At 47.6% G+C, this 26,063-nt stretch overlaps 1 protein-coding gene across 7 annotated transcripts in view; it reads right to left on the reverse strand.

Annotated features, from left to right (window-relative positions):
- The window catches only part of LOC144823148 (UDP-glucuronosyltransferase 1A9-like), a 545,217-nt gene that overhangs the window by 126,029 nt on the left and 393,125 nt on the right, over positions 1–26,063 (reverse strand). Inside the window, exon 1 of one of the 7 annotated variants that reach the window (XM_078681386.1) lies at positions 4,701–5,613. The exons of the other annotated variants lie outside the window; for them this stretch is intronic. Coding sequence (XP_078537512.1) covers positions 4,701–5,561 — 861 coding nt within the window. The 5' untranslated portion in view covers positions 5,562–5,613. Of the gene's footprint in view, positions 1–4,700; positions 5,614–26,063 lie in introns of those variants that run through there. 7 annotated transcript variants of the gene reach the window in all.

The following is a 26,063-nucleotide window of genomic DNA, read 5'->3' on the forward strand; positions in this document are numbered from 1 at the left end:
CCCACTTATAACGTCGTTTTATTGGCCTTTTAACATGTGCACTTCAAACAGCGACGCTCTGAGAGAGGATCGGGGCAGAGTGACGCAGCAGACGCCGTTTTAGGAACCCTAGCATGGCTAATGAGGTGAGCTTCAGCCAAGGCACCGGGGCTTCCCGTGCACTTTAATCTGCTGATAATTCGGAACATGCCAGTGTTGCCAAGCTGCAAAGCACCCCCATGGAGCAGCCGGCTGACCTTGGTGCGAAGCTCCGGGTTACCCTCCGGGGCAGGTCCCCCTCCGCCCCCACAATCACTCAAGTAGCTGCTAATTAAGGATGGAGATGAAAGAACAGAGCTCGATTGTCCGATCGGGAAGCTGCGGCGGTGACTTAATAGAGGGGCAGGGGAGGGCCGGGTGGGCGTTGGGTCCAGGCTGGAGGCAAAACCTGGGAACCGAGCGTCCTGCAGGCTCACCCCTAGGAAAGCGCGCAAAGGGCTGCTCTGCCCCTGTGGGCAGGGCTGTTCCATCCCAGGGGCCTTCGCGCGGCCGCTGCAAGGGCTCTTTCAGGCAGTGTTGCATTGTCTTGTGCTCCTTTTCAGGATGTAGAACACGACTTCAAAGCTGTTTGATACTGACATTTTACTTACAGTATTCATTCGCACAAATGTAAAAAGAAATGCTAGTCAAAGGCAGCGCAACCGTAAATTTGTGTGATGCACTTTTTCACACTCCTGATGAGTCTGGCTTTGTTGTGGCAACGATATTATCAAACTGTGCCAATGCGAAGTTGATTAGTTTATCTGCGTAAAATACCATTAAATCGCGACCAAGCAAAGCAGGTATGTTCAGTGGTGTGTTAGTTTGTATCTGTTTAGGAAACAGACTGTGCTGGCGTCAGTGCAATCACTTAAGGAGCAGGCACAATCATGAGGTCATTGACACTATAACCACCACAGTTTAAAAATAGCCACATTTATTTTTGCATGTCGCTTTCACTTTAAAGTGAAAGCCAGATGCAAAAATAAACATGCAGCGGAGCTTGTCTTTATGTGGCCATGTGTTTGAAACACATGTCCCCATAAAGATAAAGCTTTTGCCACCAACGTAAATCAGACGAGCCCGTCCAGGTGGGCCTTCTGTAAAAGAGAAAAGTGTACGTCATGAACACCTCTTTCCCAATGGCTGGCCACCGTTTAGCATAAACGGTGATGTCGGCCAATGGAAAAGAGAGGCGGGGCTTAAAGCCAGCTAGTGAAAACTCCTTAAGATCATAAGATCTCGCCAGCGAGACTGCGCATGCGCAGCCTACGTAGGCTCGACCTAAAAATGTCTAGCTGTACCTAGCTTCTTGTTCTCGCGTTAAAAGGAAACAGTAAAAAAAAGTAATTGAAAATTGGCATGGTGCGGTTACTTAGTGTCTGCACCACACGTTTTGTGGAACTGTATCCTACTCATTGCGCTCAACGAATGTAGTTTAAGCACAACTGTTAGACAATTCAAAGAAACAAATGTGAGCGTCCGGCAGTTCTTGAGTCGCAAGCACTACGTCATAAAGCAAAAAATACACCTTACGCTTTACGCACCTTTAATAAGTAACTCAAAGCGTAACTCAAAGTTGTCCCTAAATATCACAGAAAATTGGAAGAAACACCAAAGATTCTCAAAAGAAAGCAAGTTCCGATCTCACCGCTATGACAACAATCAGCACAGAAATGTCAGCTTCTGGAAGAGAGGAGGTTTGTACCCCCGGTCCGCAACACGAACAGCCTTTGAGTCCAAAACAGAGCAAAGCAGCATAGAAGACAAGCGCTGTCCCAGCGAGCCTCACATACAGGAAAGGGAGTGCCCATGTGAAGAGAGAGGGGGAGCAGGAGGTGAGCCCGCGAGTGGTGCGCGCGCTTGGGAGAGCAGTCTTCACTTTTCAAGCACTGCACTCGTGCTTGTGACGCGCCGCTGCTCGCTCCCGCAAGGTGGATGCCACCACAAGCACGAGTGCAGTGCTTAAAAAGTGAAGACCGATGGCTAAAGGCCCTCCTATGCAGGGCATGCGCGCTGCATAGTCAAGACCTAAAAAGTGATTGGTAGGATTTATTTTCCACACTGACTTGTATTAATGGGGGGCATTTCCAGGCGGGAGGAACCTACATTAAAGACGTTTTCGTCTTTAAAAATTGTGAGCCTCCCGCCTGAACCGGGTCTGTTGGCCTGAATGGACCGAGTACACTGTGAGGCATAGGGTGATCACCTCTCTCAAAGTACTGGACAATTGTGTGGCCGCAAATGCATTCTGGGTGCCGTAGGCCTGGTGTGCTTCCATTTCAGAAGAATAACGCCTGAAATCAATGATTTGTAAGTGGCAAGTACTGGAGACAAAATCCGGAATGACCTGCAGAGCAGTGGTCACCGTAGTGAAGCATGGATGCAGGAGTCACAAGAATCCTTTCCCTTATATTTCTAATAAAACCTGGCTTTATAAAGTCACCTTTCCCTGTGCATATAGATATAATGTGTCCTTTTCATCTCTTTCTCTGTCAGACCTTCTCTAATCTCATAAAAATACATTTTAAAAACTTCCCAGTCAACGAGTCAACTCTTTCTAAAAGGGCTGGTTAATGGTCACCTCAAACTGTCCTCACAAACACAGCACTTATTTCTCCTATGCTCTCCCACCTGTCCACCCTTTCACCTCAGTGCACCTTATACCCCTTCGCCCACACAGAGAGGCATCCACGCTGCTTTCTGCCCTACTACTAGTTATGAGCCAACATTTTGACTCGGCTCCCATCTCATACAAACATGCGGCTTCCTGCATGATAACCACTGAAGAATTGTTTGTGCGTGGCCAGCCCTTCGAAGTTTATTTTATTTATTTAATGCGATTTTATATAGCGCAAACGTTACCCGAAGGTGTCAGAGCGCTCTACAAAAGAACCAGTTGCGTTACATGAGGACTTTGGATTACATGAGTCACATAAGAGATATATAAACAGGAAAAGATTTGCAAATGTACAAGTGGAGTTAGTCTAAACACTGCAGTGTCAGAAGAAATCTTTTTAACTACCATCTCATAATCAGGCATTGGGCAGAGTATGTGGGGACTAAAGAGTCAGCCCAAAATGTCCTGAAACAAATTGAGACCATCTGGCACAGTAAATATGACAACTGGATCCTGTCGACTCAGTAATACGGATGCCACAATATCTAGGACAGTAGTTCTGGTGATAACATGCTATGGCACCTTAATTCCAAAGGCTGTATTCTGCTCGCTTAATATTCCTTGCGCGCATATTTTGTGCCAGGTAATTTTAATGTGCATTTTCTGAAAAACAACAATTCTGCTGTACGTTTTATCTGAAACAGCCAATCTAGGGGCCATGCCCCATGGCAAAGTCATGATGATAGCTATATTTTCCAGATAGTAATTTTGCTGAATACCTCTTTTGGACGTGTGCTTTCTAGAAGCACTGCACATCCAATGAGCACATTCATGGGCGGGACGCATTCGGCAGCACAAAAATTCTGAAAAGCAGAATTTGTGACAGAGTTAATAAGAAGGCTATTTTGTCTGCATAATAATTGTGCTTTGCATCTTCTCTGGCACGGTAATTATAATGTGCATAGTCAAGAAACATTGCAATTCCAATGTGTATATTCAAAGGCAAATTAATTCTTTTGTTGGACATATGTGATAACATAAGAGGATAATGTGTCGCACAATAATTCTGATACTTATAATCTGTAACACCAGAATTCCGATGGACATATTCTGGAAGCTCAGTTATTCAACGGACCTGCACTGGTATTCAGATGGGCATATTCTACCGGAACTTCCGATCGACACATTAAGTGGCAGGCAATTGTAAACGGATTAGCCAGTGGACATACTCAGCCGCACAGTAATTCTGAAAAACGCAGTTTCTGTGGTGCCTTAATTCTGATGGGAAATATTTTGTCACAGAATTTTAGAATGAGTATATTGTGTATCAGTCTCTCTGATGGACACATAAGCCCGTGCTGGAAATCTGATGGGTACATTTCGTGTCAGTGTATTTATCATGATAAAATCCTGCGGTTGTGTAATCATGATAATTCCTCTGGATATTATTATGCGGCGCAAAAGTCCCAATGACCATTCACTGTGGGAGAATATTTCTAAATGGATATTTAGAGGCACATCAGATGGACTTGTACCAAAGTATGCACATTTAGTTAGTACCCAAAAAGGACAATCGAATTTCCTTGCTGAGATCAATGGGAGCTGTGGGTAAAGATTAGGATGTGGGGCTTGGGATTTGAGAGCTACCTTTGGTAGAAGTACTAGGTTAAGTGTACAGGTGATGAATTGGGCGTGGGGTGGGGAGGACTGCCTGTGGAGGCAACTGGTCGTGTTGAGCTAGTGACTCTACTACGGAGGACATCTGGGGACACACACAATGTGGACATTGGTGTGAAAGGTTATTGGGGACATTGAGACTGAGTTGGGTGCTGCCACAGTATCACTGATCTGAACCAATGCAGTAAAATCATTACTTAAAACAAGGTATACAATTGTAATCCACCACTTTACCGAAGCCTTTTATCTCGTCTTTTCTTTCCTCCTCATAGCATTTCCCTGTTATTCACTGATTGCCCATGATGTCTTCTCAACACCCCCCTCTCAACCCACTGTCCTCTAATTCGATCATTCTGTTCTAATAAAACAAAAATAAATCACACACCTGAGGCAGACTCTTCTTACTCTCAGCACAGTTGATTCCTCCAATGAAGACCATGTTGGGCATCACCGGGCGAGGGAACTCAACGACAAAGTCATAACGCAGCAGCCAGACTGATGCCCCGCTGAAGAGCTCCAGGGCGGTCACCTCTCTCTGGAGGAACTGCGAAGCCAGGCGCTCGAACGGAGAGTAAATAAAGTGGCAAAGCCACATTTCAGGTAGGGTGATCAGCATGTTCTTCACCCGCTGAGAAAAGAGCATCTTGTCTGTGTAGCCGGTAAAACTCCTGGGGATGTAGGATGTTGGACTTGGGCACAGAGCAGCCTCATCATTTAGAGTACATGGAATCGCCCGCATGAAGAAGACTGATGGTATGGAGAGGTATTCCGCCACTATCTGCCCGCATGGCATCGCAGGATCAACTAACAGAGCATTAAAGTGACTCTCCTTCAGGTACTGCATCAGCTCTCGGTCATACAGAAAGTTTTGACATGTGGAGACCATCATCTCGGTGAGGTTGGATATCCGCTGATATAAAGTGAACATTTTTTCTGGAAAGGACTGCTCATTAAAAACAAAAGTACCCAATGATTTAATATGTGATTCAAAGTATTCCTTGGTGTAAGACACACGGTAGGTCTTCAGTGTGTAGTCTTGGGAGGACGTTCCAATGTGTATGTTGATCTCTGGTGCTACCAGAACTATCTCGTGGCCTCTCTGCCTGAGCTCCTCTACCACTGGGAGCATGCTGAGCCAGTGACTTCCATCCAGGGGAACCACCAGCAGCTTCCCGCTTTCACCGAGACTAAAGAGGGTCAAAAGAAGGAACCCAGACACCGGCCAGGAGACGAATATAGAAGCCATCTTAATCACCGCTGAGCTTCAGAGCGTCTGCTAAAGAGAGGCAGTGATATCCTGCCTGATCCACTCCTCACAATCGTATCTCTGGACTTTGAATCTTTGACTTCAGTAAACAGTTATGCCCTAGGATGGGCTCTTAGCCAGTGGGTCTGATGCCAGTCCCTGTAGTATTATCTGAAGTTCTCGCGATCAACAGAGGCATGACTTCAAAATCATTAACTCTTTAGCGTCCTATGAAATGCACGTATTGATATGACCTGAGAACCATTTTTTTTAAACAATCTAGATTTTTTTGCTTACCAAAAGCATCAACCAGTACACTGAATGGTTCAATAGATCAACACAGCAGTTAAGTTGGTAAGTACACTGACTCTCAATGTTCATGGTTCAACTTATGAAAACCGACTTCCACCCCACCTTTCTTCCTCTTCCTAGCATCTCCCTGCTATTCGCTGATTGCCCATGGCGTCTTCTCAACATCCCTCTCTCAGCCCACTGCCCTCTAATTAGATCTTTCTGTTTTAATAGAATGAATCACACACCTGAGATAGAGACTTCCTCTCAGCACAGTTGATTCCTCCATTGTAGACCATGTCCACAACAGAAGATAATAGCGAACCAGGTCCACCGCTCATGCCAGGGTCCTTGGGACATACACAGTTATGCTCATTACCATGCTCGGTGCAATGTAAAATCTGTGGTTCAGAGCACCATGAAGGCGGACGTATAAGGAAGATGGCCAAGATCGCTGTACCATCCTCCCTTAATTTTAAGGTCAGTGTGAAATCATGTATGTGAAAATGAAACAACAAGAAGAATCGCAAGCCAGGTTACAGTCCACGGTAATGGTGACTCCTACATAATTTAGTATGATATCAATTAGAACATAAGAGACATCAGGGTCAGAAACCTATACTTAGATGTGTAGTAATCCACATATGCTGAATTTGTAAATTGATATAGGTACAGTAAAGGATGTTTGCTATTCTTTATAAGCCATAATACATTAAGAAACTGAAGAGGCTACACACAAAACAAAATCATTGTCAAGTGTTCAGGTGCAAGACTGTCTAATGCAGGTGTCTCCAACCATCCCATCACAAACTAGCAGTAGCTCCCAGAAACCTTTAGAATAGCTCCCAGTATTCATTTTTAATTAAGAACTGCAATAAATAGGTGTCATTTTTCTTTCAAAGTGAAGGAAAGGCTATACTTATTTTACATGATTATCAGTCTGCAGAAACCAGAGCCTGACAATGAGCAGTGCTTCACTCAGATTTGGTAAGTGCTGGTCACGTTAACATTGTAATAGATTGCACCAATTCCATTTTGAGGACGCAAACCATAGCAGATTAATTATTTACAGAGTACGATAAATGTGGTTAACATCCATGAGATATGCCTACAAATAAAGGAGGTTAAGCCTTGCCCTTCTCGCTTATGTTCTAAACTTTTTGACACCACTGTGAGCCATTACCTCATGTGTGTGCTGTGTTTTCATACGCATCCGTATGAGTTATATCGGGTTCAGGCGGTCTCACCATTACTTTGTCAATGATGAGCTAAGTCACACATATTTTGAAAGGAGACATACATCAATCTGACCCAGATGAACCACTGTCGATATGTAAAAAATGCTCTCATTTGTCTTACGCTCACAAATACAAGGAGTTGGTTTAGCAGACAGTTTTATTTTCCATTTTCTACCCTTTTACATGGATCCCTAGTACCACATTCCAATTAGGGCTAGAGTCAATCAATATAAGAGTGGGCAGTTCAATAGGGACCCATGGTCCTGATGAAGATCACAGACCTATATTTTGGGTCATAGCTGATCGCTAAAATATGTCGTTCAGAGGATGAGATGGCAGAGTAATACCCTTGACTTCCATATATGTTTTAATCTTCACGTAGATGACACAAATAAAGAGTTTATTGTTCACTTGTGGGCAATCTTAGCAGTTGTACCTCAGTTTCTACCCTTTTTAACTGACCCACTCACACAAACTGAAAGCCAATAGAAGAATAGACCGGCCAATTCTATGTCAGGACCGGAGGCGAAGGATTATGCTCATCTTTCTTCACTTTTATTCAACAGAAGCCATTTTAAAGTCAGACAAAATCAACATTCCCATAAATAATAGGGAATAAACAGTTAAACAATAGAGTTGCAACAGATAGAATTCTTTGCCAAATACTATCTGGAAGCGCTACCTGCTAAGGGCTACCAAATATTGCTGTTTCTGTTAGCTGTTTGAGGCTTTTTAATCATAAAAATCGTCATTTTTTAAAAATTGTGTTTTTCACCCTGTGATGCAGACAGCACACCCCTAGGCCTCCTGCACTCATTTTCGCCATCATTCCACGGCTCTAGCGGCCGTTTTTGGGCTTTATTTGGGGTTATTGAAATCATTCCACGGCGGCCATCTTGAGTGTGGCCCAGAGCGGTGAGAGCGCTCTAGTGGATCACATAAAAGGAGCCCTGTGTCAGCGCTCGCGAGATTCTTTGCCAAATACTATCTGGAAGCGCTACCTGCTAAGGGCTACCAAATATTGCTGTTTCTGTTAGCTGTTTGAGGCTTTTTAATCATAAAAATCGTCATTTTAAAAAAATTGTGTTTTTCACCCTGTGATGCGGACAGCACACCCCTAGGCCTCCTGCACTCATTTTCGCCATCATTCCACGGCTCTAGCGGCCGTTTTTGGGCTTTATTTGGGGTTATTGAAATCATTCCAAGGCGTCCATCTTGAGTGTGGCCCAGAGCGGTGAGAGCGCTCTAGTGGATCACATAAAAGGAAACGGATGCTCTACCGCGCTAGCGGTCGCGTTTGCGGGAGCAGCGTCCCTAGCGCCGGAGTCTCGCCTGAGTCAGCCCGTCTGCGCCCGTCAGCGTCTCGGAAGCGCTCGGACGCGAGCCTGGTGGGTCCCATTGAGCACTCGGCCAGATGTACACAAGAGAGGAACTTTTGTCTTATAATGTACACACTGCTCCATGTCAGCGAGCTATCCCCTACTCTGCAGGGGTTATTACCAAGTGCCCCACGTGTGGGTGGTTGCATGTCCCTATCAATGCCTTTCCGGGCAAGCTTCCCCCATTAGGTAGTAAATGTGCTTTGTTAAACACCAGGTCCCTTCCTCAGCACGCTCTTGACATTCATAATCTTTTAACACACGATGATATGGACTGTCTCTTTCTCACGGAAACATGGCTTGGTGAGGAATCGGAACCTGATCTGGCTATTGCCATCCCTCCTTCTTTTGCTATTTTCCGTCGAGATAGATGCAAGGGAAGGGGAGGCGGAGTGGCACTTATCATCAAGAGGCACATTCCCTGTACCATCTTGTCGATGGATGAATTACCAGGTTGTGAGACCCTTGCCTTCTCCCTGGCCCTTTCCCCCCATCAATCTTGTTTGGGGCTCTTGCTTTATAGACGGCCTGGCCCTCTAGGCTCCTTTATTGAGGATTTGCTATTGATCATCTCCACGCTAAGTCTTAGGACAAATCACTGCCTGATCCTCGGGGACTTTAACATCCACATGGACAAGGGTGAGGATCCTGAAGTGCAAACATTTTTGGACATGACATCTTCGGTGGGACTTCATATGTACCTGCAGTCTCCTACACATGAGAAAGGGCATATTCTAGACCAAATTTTCTCGACCGCTCCGGTGGCCCTCTCCTCCCTTGCCCCAGTTCTTTGGTCAGACCATTTCCTAGCGGATTTCACGATAGCACATCAGCCAGTAGCCACTCGCATTTCGCAGCGGCAAACAGCTCGTAACTCTAGAGCCTTCCACAAAGTCACCCCGGCCATGCTCACCCAGGCTTTAGAGACCTATCCTTGTGCTCTCACGGGTAGACTGGAGGACGATGTTAGGTGTTTTCAGTACTGGCTCACTGCACGCTTGGAAGCCTTGGCACCACCTCGCCTAGCTAGATCAGAACTGGCAAGAGCATCAGCCCCGTGGTTTTCTGCTACCCTGGCTACTAAGAGAAGGCATTGTAAGCGGCTGGAGAGAATTTGGAGGAGGCAGTACGATACATCTGCTAAGCAGTCCTACAGAGAAGCAGTGAAAGAATATCACAGGGAGATCACTGCAGAGAAAAAATCTTTCTTAGCTAAAAGGATCGAGGAAGCAGATAGCTCCTGCAAAGAGATCTTTAAGATTGTTAAAGAATTCATCTCTCCTTCCTGTTGCACTCCTACGTCTGCTTTCTCGGAACCATGGATCAAGGAGCTTGCAGTATTTTTTACCAATAAAATACGTACCATCCAGGCAGCCTTGCAAGGAACCCATAACATCTCGATCGCGGGCTCTATGGTCGACGGTTCTTCTTTCCCTTGGTTACATCCATTGGCCTCGCATATGGACTCTTTGGGTCCTACCCTGCACTGTTTCCCCTCCATAGAGCTTCAGGCCTCGCTTGACCTTCTGTCTAGCCTGAAATCTGGCTCTCCACTGGACCCTTGCCCTGCCAAGTGTCTTGCGACCCTGGCACCTGCCCTTAACCCGATCATCAATCCTATCATCAATGCTTCTCTGAATTCGGGCAAAGTCCCCTCGTCGTGGAAACAGGCTCTAGTTCTTCCCCTCATTAAAAAACCGAATGCAGATGCTAAACTGCATTCCAACTACAGGCCAATCTCGTTGCTTCCGGCCCTGGCCAAGATTACGGAAAAGCATGTTCATACGACCCTGACCAACTTTTTAGAGGGAAACTCCTTATTACATCAGTCACAGTCCGGGTTTACATCTAACCTGAGCACTGAAACCGCTCTACTTGAGGTAACCGAGGCTGTGAAGGAGACTCTCGACAGGGGTGGAAAGGCTCTGCTTATCATGCTTGATCTGTCAGCGGCCTTCGACACCGTTCCCCACGACCTCCTCCTTACAAGACTTTGGGAGATTGGCCTGCGGGGAACGGTGTTCGCATGGTTTCAATCTTTTTTGGCCGACCGGAGACAAACGATCTGGGCCCCCCCTTTTTCCGCCCTGATGCCGCAGCTTGATGTTGGGGTCCCGCAGGGCTCCATCCTCGGTCCCTCCCTTTTTAATATCTTCCTCACTCCTTTGGCGGCACGGGTGGAGGAGCTAGGGGCCCAGATCATATCCTATGCGGATGATACACAGCTCCTGTTCACCTGTGACAGGGGCTGTGACTTTGACGGAGCAGCTATCCGGAAGTGTCTGGAGTTTGTGTTTGATTGGTTTGGGAAAAGTGGCCTCAAATGCAACTCCGACAAATCCGAGATATTGTTCTTTGGTTGTCCTGCAGACCGGAGATGGAAGCAATGGTGGCCTTCGGCTATGTTCCCCCCTGCTAGCGATTCGGTTACAGCAAAGAATCTGGGTATGATGGTTGATAACACTCTTTCCTTCAAAGCCCAGGTGGCTGGCCTGACTGGGAAGTGCTTTGCCATCTTAAGGATGTTGCGTAAGTTTTTGCCATATCTATCTTTGGAGCACAAGAAGATCACGGTGCAAGCACTAATAGGCTCTCGCCTAGATTACGCTAACATCCTTTACTTAGGTCTTCCTGAATATCTGCTGACCCGCCTGCAGATAGTTCAAAATTCAGCAGCCAGGGCAATCTTTGGTTTAACTAGAAGAGCCAGGGCCAGTAACCTCCTTGTCTCCCTGCATTGGCTGCCGATTCGTAAGCGCATCTTCTTTAAGACTTTAACTACAGCTTTTAAGGCGCTTCACAATGTCGGCGCTGGATATTTGCAGAGAAGGGTCAACTTCTATCTTCCATCGAGACCTTTGAGGTCTGCTGCCCAGGCAAACGCCATCGTCCCAACAGTAAAACGTGCTCGCTGTGGAGGTCGTTCCTTCAGTTACCTCGCACCCAGTCTCTGGAACACGTTGCCCCTGGCGCTGCGGACATGCTCCAATCTTTCGGTCTTTAGAAAGGGACTTAAGACCCATCTTTTTGTCCTATAATGCCATTATGGTTATTTTTGGGGCCTTCACGGAGGTGTGTTAGTTGCTGGTATTTGGTGTGATGATCTTTAGCGCCGGGACGCGCTTCTGAGCAGCTGAGCGCTCTATAAAACTAACAGTAACAGTAACAGTAACAGAATGTCTATTCATCTGCACCAATCAGAGATCCCCTTGGTGTTGATAGTCCTCTGCCTCTGTTCATACTTCATCTTTCTTTGCTGCTTGCAGCCAAGATAAGTCATGCTTTTGGGCTTTTCTTTGTATGCTGCTTATTGTAGACTTGTTCTACATGTATTTGCCATAGAAGTTTTCTTTCTACTGTTTACTGTTGTTTGGTGTCTTTCTTATTTGTTTGCCAATTTGTTGGTGTATGCTGTGCCGTTATTCTTTGCAGTGGTTTCCCTCACGGCGCGTTGGTAAAGGGCATTATCCTTCTGAGACGCATGCGGCCCCTTTCTTGCTTTGCGGGTTCATTCTAACCCCTTCATTGTAGGTTGTGCTTTGGCTTGCGAGCCGCTGCTACTCGGCGGCTCACAAGCGGCCATGGGAGCGTCGCAGCTCCCTTGCGGGCGTGCTGTTGGTGCCGGAGTGCGGTGCTTGTGTCGCACCGCTAGAGGGCTCTCAACAGCATCCCGATGCGGCGAGCGCTCCCGGGATTCCGCACATTCCAGAGTGCGTCGGAACCGGAGCAGCGTCGCCACGAGAGCCTGGTCTGTGTGTGCCTGCCCTTAAGCCCCTGACCCGGGTCGGTGCGATTGCCAGTAGGCATATTTTTCTATTTAAACACCCCCTCGCGTTTCCAATGTCCATTCTGGGTCTGTACCTGCCGTTAGGCAGGGGGAAGTACACTGTGTGACTGGGGGGTCTGTATTCTCTTAGGCCTACATCGCTCTACAGTTAGGTAGAGTCTGTAGTGTAGACTGCGTCTGTAGCGACCCTTGCGGGCAGGCTGCCATAGAATTTCTATTAGGCACCAGGGCTGTTGGGGTACCGGGCTCTGCCCTGATTATTGCGAGCGCTGCTCGCCTACATTTCAGGCTGAAACCCAGCCCCTCCGATTTGAGGCATTCCACCTCTTGACCTCAATTACCTGGTTCTGTTACTTACCTCCTACTTACCACAGCTATGGAGGATTATCAAGATGAATCCTACAGGGATGATCAATGGGAGGAGGATCCTCTGGCAGCCCTGCCTTGGGATGACACTTTCTATGAAGCAGTGGACGCGTCCATCCACAAGGCAGCGGAGCAGGCCATTACTCCTCTGGAGGAGAGGCTGACACCGAAAATTGACCAGGCTTGTGATAAGTTGGCCAGGGCTTCCCAGGCTTCGGCAGGTGATTCTCCTCATAGCGCTCCCTCCGCGGACCAGCAACAGCCACCGTCTAAGCACGCCAGAGACGCTGGAGGAGAGTCTGATGCTTTCGCCTGCCTTAAGCAGGTCTTCCTTGCTAGTACCGCTGGTACTTCTACTCTTCCTGTACTTCCCTCTACCGCCGACGGTGGGGATCAAGGGGACGCAGACGACGGGGAGGTGGATGAAGCTGCCGAACCGTCGCGTACTTGGGGTCCTTCCCGTCCAACTCAGACTCCTGAGGGGAAAAACCTCTGTGAAGATATGTTGGATCCGGACGACATCCTCCATCCGAGGTCCTCCGACTGGGCCCCTTCGGAGAAGGTCGCCCAGTATTTGGCCAGTCGGATCTGCTGCCCGCTGGAGCCCGCGACCCGTAACTGCCATAGGGCAGAATGCCCTCGCCCTTCCTTGGAGGGGAAGGTATTGACCCCAGAATCGCTACTTTTCTCCCAAAATTTGTTAAAGATCCCAAGAAGGGAATTGACAGGTCCTGGCGGGCCTATCAAGGTAAGTTGTTGGACATTTTGGGCCCCATTACTAAAATACTAGATATGGCGGAGGAAGCCAAGGCCTCCGGGTCCCTGATATCACCCGAACACCTCTCTTCCTGCGCCCAGATGGGGGTTGTTTCTCTTGGAAACGCCAACTATGCGATCTCCACCGAGCGCCGGAGGTCTATCCTCATTAAGGTTGATCCCAAGCTTGGAGACTTAGCTGACTCTGAGCCGGGTCCAGTGGCGCAAGGCGGCCTCTTTGGCGAACCTTTTTATCAAGTAGCTAGGGAGGTTCGTCAACACCTTCACCTCCCTTGACAGGGTGCTGTCTTCTATCCGAAAGGTGTTTCACCCTCGTGTTTTCCAAGGGGCCGGACCAGGTAGAGGCCGCTCATCCAGCCGTCCTAATCAAAACAGAGGGCAAGGCTCTCACCAAGCACAATATTAGGACAAGACCCGCTTCGCGAACTTCTACCCCACCTGTGGATGGCGAGGCAACAACAGAGGCAGAGGAGGAGGTGGAAACTCCAATCCTTCCAGTGAGTGTTCTCCCTTCTTCCCTTCTAAAAGTGGGGGGCCGTCTGGCGCATTTTTTCCAAATGTGGACTTCCATCACGGGGGATGCTTGGGTCCTTCAAACGGTAAGGGGTTTTCACATAGAGTTTGACGGGTCCCCTTATCAGTGCACAACCCCACGTCTTCTCTGTTTTTCCGACGCAGAATCAGCTTTAATCGATCAGAAAGTACACTCCCTCTTAGACAAGGGAGCAATTGTGGAAATACTTCCACATCCCAGAGGTTTCCTCAGCAACCTCTTTCTTGTAGACAAGGTGGACGGGTCAGCGCCTGGTCATCAATTTTAGTGAATTCAACAAGTTCAAGTTCAAGTTCAAGAATTTATATAGCGCACTACTCACCCAGAGGGTCTCAAGGCGCTTGGGGATGGGGTTCATTATTGATCGAATAGCCAGGTTTTAAGTTCTTTTCTGAAGGAGATGTGGTTCTGTGTAAGGCGGAGGTGGGTGGGGAGTGAGTTCCAAGTCTTGGCTGGCAAGTAGGAGAAGGATCTACCTCCCATGGTGGATCTTTGGATGCGCGGAATTGCTGCGAGGCCTTGATCGGAGGATCTTAATTGGCGGGTGGGTGTGTAGAAGGATAGTCGAGTGTTGAGACATTTGGGCCCTAGCTTGTAGAGGGCCTTGTGTGCGTGGGTGAGGAGACGGAATGTTATTCTCTTGTTGACGGGGAGCCAGTGGAGGTCTTTCAGGTGGCCGGTAATGTGATTTTGGCGAGGGATGTCCAAAATGAGTCTCGCTGATGCATTTTGGATACGTTGGAGTTTTTTCAGTAATTTGGCTGTAATTCCGGCGTAGAGGGTGTTTCCGTAGTCCAGTCGACTCGTGACTAGTGCGTGGGTGACAGTTTTTCTTGTCTCGGAGGGGATCCAACGGAAGATTTTTTTGAGCATACGAAGTACGTTGAAGCAGGAGGATGAGACGGCGTTGACTTGTCTGGTCATCGAGAGCGAGGAATCTAGGATGAAGCCCAGGTTGCGTGCGTGATCTGTGGGTGTGGGTGCTGTGCCCAGAGCCGAAGGCCACCATGAGTCGTCCCAGGCAGAGGGGGATGATCCTAGGATGAGCACCTCCGTTTTGTCGGAGTTAAGTTTTAGGCGGCTGGTTTTCATCCATACGGCAACTTCTTTCATACCTTCGTGAAGATTGGTTTTGGCGGAGTTAGGGTCTTTGGTGAGGGAAAGGATCAGCTGGGTGTCGTCAGCGTAGGAGATGATGTTAAGGTTGTGTTGACGCGCGATGGATGCGAGTGGACTCATGTAAACGTTGAAGAGGGTGGGACTGAGTGATGATCCTTGTGGTACACCGCAAATGACTTCGGTAGCCTCTGATTTGAATGGGGGAAGTCGTACTCTCTGGGTTCTTCCGGCGAGGAAGGAGGCGATCCAGTCCAACGCTTTTCCTTGTATTCCGATATTGTTGAGGCGTTGTATGAGGGTGCTATGACATACTGTGTCGAAGGCGGCGGAGAGGTCGAGTAGAATGAGGGCCACTGTTTCTCCGTTGTCCAGTAGAGTTCGGATGTCGTCTGTGGCTGCGATGAGGGCGGTTTCGGTGCTGTGTTTTGCTCGAAAGCCGTTCTGTGAGGGATCAAGGGAGTTGTTGGCTTCAAGGAAGGCGGCGAGTTGGCTATTGACGACTTTCTCGATGACTTTTGCCGGGAAAGGGAGGAGGGATATTGGGCGGTAGTTTTTGAGTTCAGAGGGGTCTGCTGTGGGTTTCTTCAGGAGGGCGCTGACTTCGGCATGTTTCCAGCTTTCTGGGAAGGTAGCAGAGTTGAAGGAACAGTTGATAACATCACGGAGGTGGGGTGCGATGATGGAGTCTGCTTTGTTGAAGATGTGGTGGGGACATGGGTCGGTTGGCGAGCCAGAGTGGATGGAATTCATAAGGCAGATGATGTCTTCGGTGGTGATTGGGTTCCAGGCGTTGAGATCGTTGGAGGGCGGTATAGGTTCTGGGGGGGGTGGGTAGGATTGTTCGTTGGTATTGTTTTCGAAGCTGTTATGTATGTCGGCAATTTTGTTGTAGAAGAAGGAGGATAACGAATCGCAGAGGTCTTGGGAGGGGGTGATGTCGTTTGAGGCTGCGGTGGGGTTGGTAAATTCTTTGACGATATTGAATAGTTCCTTGCTGTTATGGGCATTGTTGTCGAGTCGGTTCTTGAAAGCTGATTTCTTGGTGGATCGAATCAGCTGGTGGTGTTTGCGGGTGGCTGCCTTGAAGGTGGTCATGTTGTCGGTGGTTGGGTTTTTTCTCCATGTTTTTTCGAGAGTACGGCAAAGTTTCTTGGATTTTTTAAGGTCATCGTTGAACCAGGGGGCCTTTTTGCTGTCTTGTTTGGTGTGATGGTTTTTCAAGGGTGCTAATTCGTCAGCGCTGTGAGTGATCCATTGTTTGAATTTGATGGCAGCTTGGTTAGGGTCAGATGAGAGGGCGGGTGGGTTTTGGTTGAGCGATGTGAGGAGTTGGTCGGTGGTGATTTTCTTCCATTTTCTTCGGGGAATAGGTTGTGGGGGGTTGTGGGTCGAGGTGGATTTGTAGCTGAAGTGAACACAACTGTGGTCCGTCCAATGGAGAGCTGTGGTGCGATCGAAGGAGATGTGTTTGCTGGAAGTGAAGATTGGGTCTAGCGTATGTCCGGCTATGTGGGTGGGGTGTCAACAAGTTGTTTGAGTCCGAGATTGGCCAGGTTATCCAGTAGGGTGGTGGTGTTGCTGTCGTTATTCTTTTCCAGGTGGAAGTTGAGGTCTCCTAGTAGGATGTAGTTCTCGGAGGCGAGGGCATGTGGACTGATGAAGTCAGTGATGTCCTCGCTGAATTGTTTACGTGTTCCTGGAGGCCTGTAGATGAGGGTGCCTCTGAGTGTGGTTCTGGGGTCAGTGTGGACCTGGAAGTGGAGGTGTTCGGCGGTGGAAAGGTTAGCGTCGGAGCTGGTCGAGATTTTTATGGTGTTTTTATGGACGATGGCGATGCCTCCTCCTGTTTGGACGGGGCGGTCTTTACGGATGATCTTGTAATTGTCCGGAATGGCTATGGTGATGTCGGGTGTTGATGATGCATTCATCCATGTTTCAGTGAGGAAGGCGACGTCTGGTGATATAACGTCAAGTAGATCCCAGAGTTCGGAGGCGTGTCTGTGGACCGAGCGGGTGTTCAGCAGGATGCACTTCAGGTGGTTAGGGTCGGACTTGTGTTTGGGGTTAGTGGTTGTGGTAAGGGTCTTGACGCTGGCAAATTTGCAGGTGTGGCATGCGAAGGGCCCATGAGTACGTCCTGGGGCAGCTTCGAAGCATTGGGGAGTACGTCCGGGGTAAAGGGCTAGGAGGGTGGCTGCATCATACTTGATGCGGCCAGAGTGCGGTTTGCGGGGGCCAGGTTGTCTGGCGCTGGGCGCGGTCCAGGCGCGGACGGGCGTAGACGGGCTTACCTTTGGCGCACCTTCGGCGCGCATGGGGCGCAACCGCTGCGCGTGAACGCTGCGCGTAGGGACACCTGTCATAAATGGAGAGTGGAGGGGGGCGGAGCGTGGGAGGGTCAGCTGGGAGGCGGGATCGGGGAGGAGACAATGGGCCACAAGTAAATACAACAAAATGGCAGTAAGGTAGCGTGATCGGAGCAGGGGCACCGTCGGAGTGAGAGCGGAGCAATATTAACACACAAATCAGCAGTAAACACTTTTCCTGTACTTAACAAACAACGCAATGCAGGGCCAACGTGCAGGACTCAATGAATAAATGGAAAAGCGAAATGATACCAGGCGCTATGTTAAATCGAAGCGCTCTAAGTTGTAGGCGATGCAGGGGGTATCCAGGAGCTTGGTCAGGCAGGCGGAGTGGTCAGCAAGCGGAGAAAAGCGTCTCTGGTCAGGTAGTGAGCTGGTGGAGCGACCGCTATGGAGCAGGTCCAGAAGTAGCTGGTATACCGCCATTTCAAGATGGAAGGTATCCATCTTATTTGCGACCTTCGTCCTGGGGCCTGGATGGCACGCCTCGTTCTCAAGGACGCTTATCTGGCAATTCCTATCTTTACCCCCCACCGTCGTTTTCTTAAGTTTCCCTGGCGGGACAGGACCTACGAATTCACCACCCTACCTTTCGGATTGTCCTCTACCCCTTGGTGTTTATACAAGGTCCTGCGGCCAGCGATAGAACGATTATGGGCGTCCCGCATGAGACTTATCGTCTATCTAGACGACATCCTGCTGATGGCTTAGGATCCAGGAATTCTCTCTCGTCAGTTGCAGACTATGGTCGATCTCCTCCAAAACCTCGGTTTCGTCAAACGAAACCAAGTCCACCCTGACTCCATCTCAAAGAGTGATTTTCCTCTGGTTTTTGATAGACTCGGTGGAATCCACCCTCAGCCGCCCATCTCACAAGATGACAAAGATTTGACCCGAGATTCGGAGAGCTCTGGCTCAGTCTCAGCTTTCCCTCCGTCAGGTAGCTCAAATAGTGGGCCTTCTGTCGGCGTCCATCCAGGCCATTTCTTCCAGGCCGCTCCACTACAGGGCACTGCAGCGCCTCAAGGCGGCGCATCTGCGTAAGGGTCTTCCTTATTCTCACAGGATGAGCCTGTCATCAGAGGCCAGGGAAGAACTACAGTGGTGGCTCTCCGACATGGAGGCATGAAATGGGCGCGCCATTTTTGGATCCACATCAGATATAGTCATCGGGTCCGGCGCGTGCAGGTCAGGCTCAGGCGAGAGATGTGGCGATTACACCACGGGGGGTGTGGTCTCAATCAGAGCGACAGTTACACATAAACTGTCTCGAACTTTTAGCAAGATCGTTTGCGATCAAATGCTGGACCAAGGACTACATCCATTCCTGCGTCCTCCGCAAGATGGACAATATATCAGCAGTCCGATATATCAATCATCTGGGAGGCACACGCTCAAGAGCCTTATCGGACCTTGCGGCGAACCTTTGGCAATATTGAAATGGATCATCACATCTCAGTCTCAGCGGAGTACCTGCCCGGACAAAGCAATCAGGTGGCAGATTTCCACTCGTGTCACTCCCACGACCAAAGCCTTTGGCGATTGCACCCGGGAGTGTTCGCGGATCTATACAGCTTCTGGGGTCTCTTTTCAGTGGACCTCTTCGCCTCTCGCCTGGACCACCAGATTCCCCGATTTTTCAGCTGGAGGCCGGATCCGTTGGCGGAGCAGATGGATGCATTTCTGCAGAACTGGCGAGGGGAAGCGGGCTATGCCTTTCCCCCGTTCGCAATGATAACTCTGGTTTCGGCGCCAGAGGGCAGAGATAGTGCTCATTTCGCCGATCTGGAGTTCTCAAGTGTGGTTTCCGGTTTCTCTGGAACTTTCTTGGGATTCTCCAATCCCACTCCCCCATCTCCTGACTCTTCTCCTCAATCCGGACGGGTGTCCCCACCCATTAATCGAGCAGGGGTCCCTGACGCTCATGGCTTGGTGGATTACAAGGGACGATGGGCGGTCCCGGGCCTTTCGGGAGCGGCTGAGAAGTTCATGTCGAGAGCCTGGGCGGACAGCACTGTCAAACGTTACCGGTCCACCTGGAGATGGTGGTGTCGTTGGTGTTTGCGACGCAGTATCAATCCTGTGGCAGCGGATGTGACATCCATCTTAAATTTGTTGGCATCCCTGGCGGAGGACGGTTTGGCTTACAGGACCATCAATACTTTCCGGTCCGCTATCTCGGCGGGGCATGATGTGGTTGATGGCTCCCTGGTTGGTGAACATCCGTTAGTTTGTCGTCTACTTCGAGGTATCCGTCTTTCGCTTCCCCCAGAAGCACGTTACTCCCAGTTATGGGATGTCAATCAGGTTCTCAACTTATTCCTATTGTGACAACCAAATAGATTCCTCTCTAAGAAGGAACTGTCTGCGAAGCTAGCCATTCTGCTCTGTTTAATATCTTGCAGACATGTTTTGTATGTCAGAGCTTTGGATGTCTCCGGTAGGATTTTTTCTCCCACTGGAGTGACGTTTACCATCCGTAGACACACCAAATGAGGAACGACATCTTTTTCCTATCCCGCTTTCCAGGACTCTCCGAAGTTATGTGTTGTTTCTTGCCTCAAGGCTGACGAAGAGGTGACTGAGGAACACAGATCCCCTGGAGAGAACCAGTTGCTTATCGCACTAAATAAGCCCCACAAACCTGTGTCCTCACCCACGATTGCTCGCTGGGTTCGGTGGATAATGCAAGAAGCAGGCATTGATATGCCAGCTTTTGGGGCACACTCGACCAGAGGGGCAATGCATTTAACCTGGGGGCTAGTTAGAAGACATTCTCTGAATGCTGCAGATTGGTCTTCAGATTCCAACTTTAAGCGGTTTTACTTTAAACCTGTTATTGAGATGGCTCATTTGGTGGTGAGCAAGCTTTAAACTAACATAATTCTCACCTCCGGTCCTGACATAGAATGAAAAATGTCCTAGCTAACGTAACGGAATGTTTCAATTCTATTAAGGACTCGGAGACGAGGATTATCCTACCCAGGGTACAATGCTTGACTCCTTTCCCTCCCTCGTATTGACTGACCGTGCAACGAAAGAGGACGTATGAACAGAGGCAGAGGACTATCAACACCAAGGAGATCTCTGATGCAGATGAATGGACATTCCATCTGTTGCAACTCTATTGTTTAACTGTTTATTCCCTATGATTTATGGGAATGTTGATTTTGTCTGACTTTAAAATGGCTGCTGTTGAATAAAAGTGAAGAAAGATGAGCATAATCCTCGCCTCCAAGTCCTTAAAAGAATTGAAACTTTACGTTACGTTAGCTAGGAAATGTTTCATTCTCTGCCAAACGTCTCTGCAGAGGCAGCAAATGGTGCCAAACATATTAGTGGCTAAAATTATTTTTTACCCTCCCCCTTTAAATTAGCTATGATCCTTTAGATCGTCATGAAAGCTGAAAATAACTGCACTGGTGTGGCCTGCTAACAGCTTGCTGTGCTTGAAGCAGATTCATCAAACAGCACCAAATTTATTTGCAAAAATTAATACAAATAGCGATCTCAACATAGCAAGAATCTATCAAATTTCAGGCATATTGACCAAACAGTTCCAAAGGAATGAGCAAGTCAGCATATATTTTTCAACTCACACAATGTATAAGGTTTAACCTTTTCAAGCTCACCTAGCCTTTCTTCATATGCTAATATATAAAAAAGCAAAACCAAGATTGAAACCAAAACAATCCAAGCACTTCTGGTTAAATGCCTTCTTTCATACAATGTTGATCTTTGGAGTGATTTTGACTGCAGGTGCAAGTAAAATTTCCAATGAGTGCTAAATTTGGAAACTTATCTTTTTTGCCCTCCCCCCCCCCGAGTGCTAAATTTGGAAACTTATCTTTTTTGCCCTCCCCCCCCCCCCACCACTTATTTATTTTTGTCGCCTGCACAAAACTGCACGAAATTTGGATTGGTACACATTAGCTGACCAAGTTAGGCAAGCGCCATATTGCTGCAGATCCACAGATAATGGGGACCAAACTTACAGGCAAATGAAAAAATGCCCTTTTAATTGAAAGTGCTGCTGAATCATAACTACAGTGTGGCAACTGTCAATATGTAATTATTTCATAAATAAGCAGTGATTAAGGACCTCCACAAAATACTCCAGAAAGCGGATTTTGAAGCTTGAACCTCAGTATTACTTTTGAAGCTTACCTTTGTCCTAATTCCCAGTTCCTCGTGGCTTTGCAATCTAATGTCAGTACCACCAAAGGGAGCACAGAGCCCTCGGTGAAGAGGCATTAGTCCATTTTTGAAATGACTATGCAATGCCCTTTATGAAAGTCTACCAGGGATTTCAACGGATCATTTTACCATTAATGCTAAAGTCGGGACAATATGGGAGCAACACGAATATAATTATATCTCACATGCCAGATAAAATGTTGCTTCCCTTTAAGGTGCAGATACGTTTCCAAAATATATTATTTATGTATAAATGCATCCACAAAGTAGTGCAATCCTCTAAACTACAGAATAGCTAGATATCTACCAGTGACACCACCAAAGACCAGTAACAATGTCTTGTTGACTGTACACAGAATTTACCTCACATTTTTAGGGTAGAGTGTGTTTTACAATCCTGATCCAATCTGTTTGAATTCCCTTCCCCTCACCTTATAAACAGTGCTCACTGTTTGACTTTTTTTTTTTTTAATCCAGTCCTAAAACACCATTTTGGGGGTAATCTTTTGGAGCCCCCTAGACACCTAAATGGAATGTGCTCATAACCGGGTGTAATTAATCAATCTTTCTACTTCAGTCGCATGTAGATCCTTCTGTTCAGCCAAAACAAAGCGTCACACACCTGAGACAGACTCTTTTTCTTCTCAGGACAGTTGATTCCTCCAATGAAGACCATATTGGGCATTACTGGGCGAGGGAACTCAACGATAAAGTCATAACGCAGCAACCAGATTGATGCCCCACTGAAGAGCTCAAGAGCGGTCACCTCCCTTTGGAGGAACTGCGAGGCCAGTTGCTCGAACGGAGAATACAGAAGGTGGCAAAGCAGCATTCCTGGTAGGGTGATCAGCAAGTTCTCCACCCGCTGGGAAAAGAGCATTTTCTCTGTGTAGCCGGTTAAACTCCTGGGGATGTAGGATGTTGGACTAGGGCACAGAGCAGCCGCATTTAGAGTACATTGAATCACGTGCATGAAGAAGACTGATGGTATGGAGAGGTATTCTGCCACTATCTGCCCGCATGGGAGCGCAGGATCAACTAACAGAGCATTAAACTGACTCTGTTTTAGGTACTGGATCAGCTCTCGGTCATCCAGAAAGTGTTGACATGACAAGACCATCATCTTTGTGAGGTTGGATACCTGCTGATACAAAGTAAACATCTTTTCTGGAAAGGACTGCTCAGTAAAAGCCAAAGTACCAATTGATTTAATCTCCGATTCCAGGTATTCCTTGTTGAAGGGCACAGGGTGGGTCTTCACAGTGTAGTTGTGGGATGTTCCAATCTGTAGGTTGCTCTCTGGCACCACCACAACAATCTCGTGGCCTCTGTGCCTGAGCTGCTCCAGCAACAGGCGGATGCTGAGCCAGCGACTTCCATCAAAAGGAACAACCAGCAGCTTCCCACCTTCACTGAGGCCGAAGAGGGCCAATAGAGGGAGCCAGGCTGCAGCACACCAGGCAGGTAAACAAGCCATTTCACCATCACCGGACAGGGTATCTGCTGCAGGTCTCAAGCAAAGTACAGTCTTCAAAGAATCGCAATGAACCTCCCATCTGGACTCTGATATTGTTTTTTTAGTGTGCATTAATTTTAAAGTATGTAGAGGAGTAATTCATCATCCTGATGTTAAACATTGTCTATCCTGTTACAGTGAAAGCAAGTACCTGGAACGTCTTGGATTGCCATTTTACCTGGTTCACAATACCACATGTTTACCTTTGTATGGCTTTAAGACAACTCAGCAAATCTTCAACCTCGCACTGGTCATTCGAAGCAGGTCAAGAGTAAGCATGCTGATGGGCTATCAGTATCTTCTCACCTTTATACCACATACTAGATGAACCAAGTGACCTGTAATATTTCCATTTTGACTGACTGTACCAATCACCAATCTGCACCAACTACAAGGAAAACCTGCAAACTCTTTTTATGACATGTAATGTCACTGTGTTATCATTGTTCTGTAGAACATTTCTACCTTGTATGGTCTCAGTGTGCTTTCTGTAACTCCAAATGCACAGACACACCACCTTCTGGAATATTAAAAAGTTATGAAATAGTTGCAAACACCCAATCGGCAAACAAAATATGTGTTCGTTTTCTGTACCTTTATTCAGAGGGTGACAATTATTCATTGCTCAACCAACTGAAGAATACATGCGGGCGCATATGGCAAAATGTTGTATTTCATATATATAGGCGGAAGTTCCTTGGGAAGCTACAGGTAGGTAGGGGAGTTAGACTGCAGCCATTTTCCGACAGTCACCAATGAACATATCTCATCGGACAACTGAGTCTCTGGTCTCATTCAGAGATTACTTCTGGCATTGTAGATGGTCTGCAGTCTATGTCATAGGGAACTAGACGTGCTCAGCTAAATGGCCATGGAATAGTAGGCCTTCAGCATAATGAAACCCTCTAAACAAATGTATGAATCATGATGCTTCCTAGGAAGAAATGGGAACCCCCACTTCACCAGGGTTAAAACAAGAATTCTCTCTGGACCACTGCCTGAAGGAAAAAAGGATTTGCGTTAGACGAAAAGCTGAAACTGATAATATTGCTTTATTTAAACGAAGGAAGGCAGAAAGTGGTCTTATTTAAATCATGTACATCCAAAAGTGGTCCACAACAGAAGATAACAGAGAACAAGGTCCACGGCTGATGCCAGGGTCCTTGGAACATACACAGTTATGCTCATTACCATGCTCGGTGCAAAGTAAAATCTGTGGTTCAGAGCAACATGAAGGCGGAAGTATAAGGAAGATGGCCAAGATCGCTGCACTGTAGTCATGAAGTTTAGTCGTTCTTGTGAGAAAAAAGATGGGGGATGGTGCTTATTTTTGTGATACTTGAGTGCAGCAAGAATTGAGGGCTATACCTGGAATGTCTGTGCACAGATGGTCAACAGGCAGTCCAAGGGCATCTGACCAGCAGTTGGGTGAGAGCTAAGGGTGCATGTAGATTGTATAGTGGGTCTCGATAAATACTTGGCTGTGTTCTTTGGGAAAAAATAGCAATTTGCCTTTTTCTTAACCGTCAAGTCACCAGGTGACAATCACTTGATGTTGGATAAAGGAAGAAAAGGTGAGTCAGATGGTTCTTGTGTCTTATATGGCAGTTCTCCAAAGAAGTTCCCTAACTCCACTGTCCAAGTTAGTGATTGAAACCCCCTCCCTGCAGCAAGACATTGCCAAGGAAGCAGGCTTGTGGACTTAGGGATGACGTAGCAGGGTCAAGACCTGAGACCGCAGCGGGGGACTTGATGATAACCCCATGTTGAGGACGACACTGTAAAAATACCAATAGGATAAAATATCCAATAGAAAAAATAAATAAAGTGTGCTGATGTCTCAAATCAGATGCCTGGAGAAGAGAAATGTATCTGCAGTGAGCTCTGTTCTAACCCCTGGAGCCCAAAGACAAGTGGCAACAGTGCACTATGGGTGTGGGATACACATGCTTCCCTCCTGGTGGGTCTCCTCCATAGCTCAGAAGATAAGGTCACCTTCTTCGCTGGAAGAAAGGTTCCACCAACTTCTCAACCTCCTCCAGCTAGAGGCTAGGGTGTACAGCACTGTCTGCTACCAAGACTCGTGCCAGCTGCTGACCACACACTTCTGTAGTCCTTTCACTGAGAGAAGTTCCTCTGTAGCGGTTAGAAAGAAACTGGTTTGGTCACTGGGTGCAGAACTGTTATAGGTGAGAAACTTAATTATTCTAAATAGGTTGGTCAAACCATTTTCGAAAAGATTGAAAAATGATTCATGTTCTAGAGGGCTAGACTGAGAAGGCTGCCGGGGAGCTGCTCAGAGGACGTTGTAGACTCTCGTTGACAATTTCATTTCCCAAACCGTGCATAGTGTGCCTAAGTAACACTAATTTTTTAGGCCTTCAATGGGGACCAATTCACATCCATAGTTAAGTAGTCACCAACTCGGGCTCCAGTCTCTCAGGACATTTCAAAGGTTTGTGGAACTAACAAAACTATTTTCTGCGCCCACCAACTGAATGCAGACACTGAAACCGGAAGTACAATCAGCCACATCAACCGCTTCCAACTGCGTCTCCCTTCGTCTTTACCAGTGCATTTTCTTGCCATCTTCTGGTCTAGACTTTTAATGTAGATCTCATGGGTCGATGACTTAACATATTCTGAGCCATCAACGCGCAACAATAGCACTATTGAGGCTTATTACTGCCAATTTCATCGCTGTTTGCCCAACTGATGCATCCATTCAGCTGCAGATTTACTGGGTAACCTGCACAGTCTTGGTGCCTTCACTTGAGCAGTTGTTTAGGCCACTACAGGACCGGGTCAGGCATGTCCTGCTTACTCAGCGATCTGTGACTTCTACACGAAAAGCTTACAACTCTTTTTCTAAGAGGAACATCTACAGAACATTGCCGATTGCCCGGAAGAACT

The sequence above is a fragment of the Lissotriton helveticus genome, chromosome 3_1 (genome assembly GCF_964261635.1).
Source record: "Lissotriton helveticus chromosome 3_1, aLisHel1.1, whole genome shotgun sequence".
In the NCBI taxonomy this organism is placed as follows: Eukaryota; Metazoa; Chordata; class Amphibia; order Caudata; family Salamandridae; genus Lissotriton; species Lissotriton helveticus.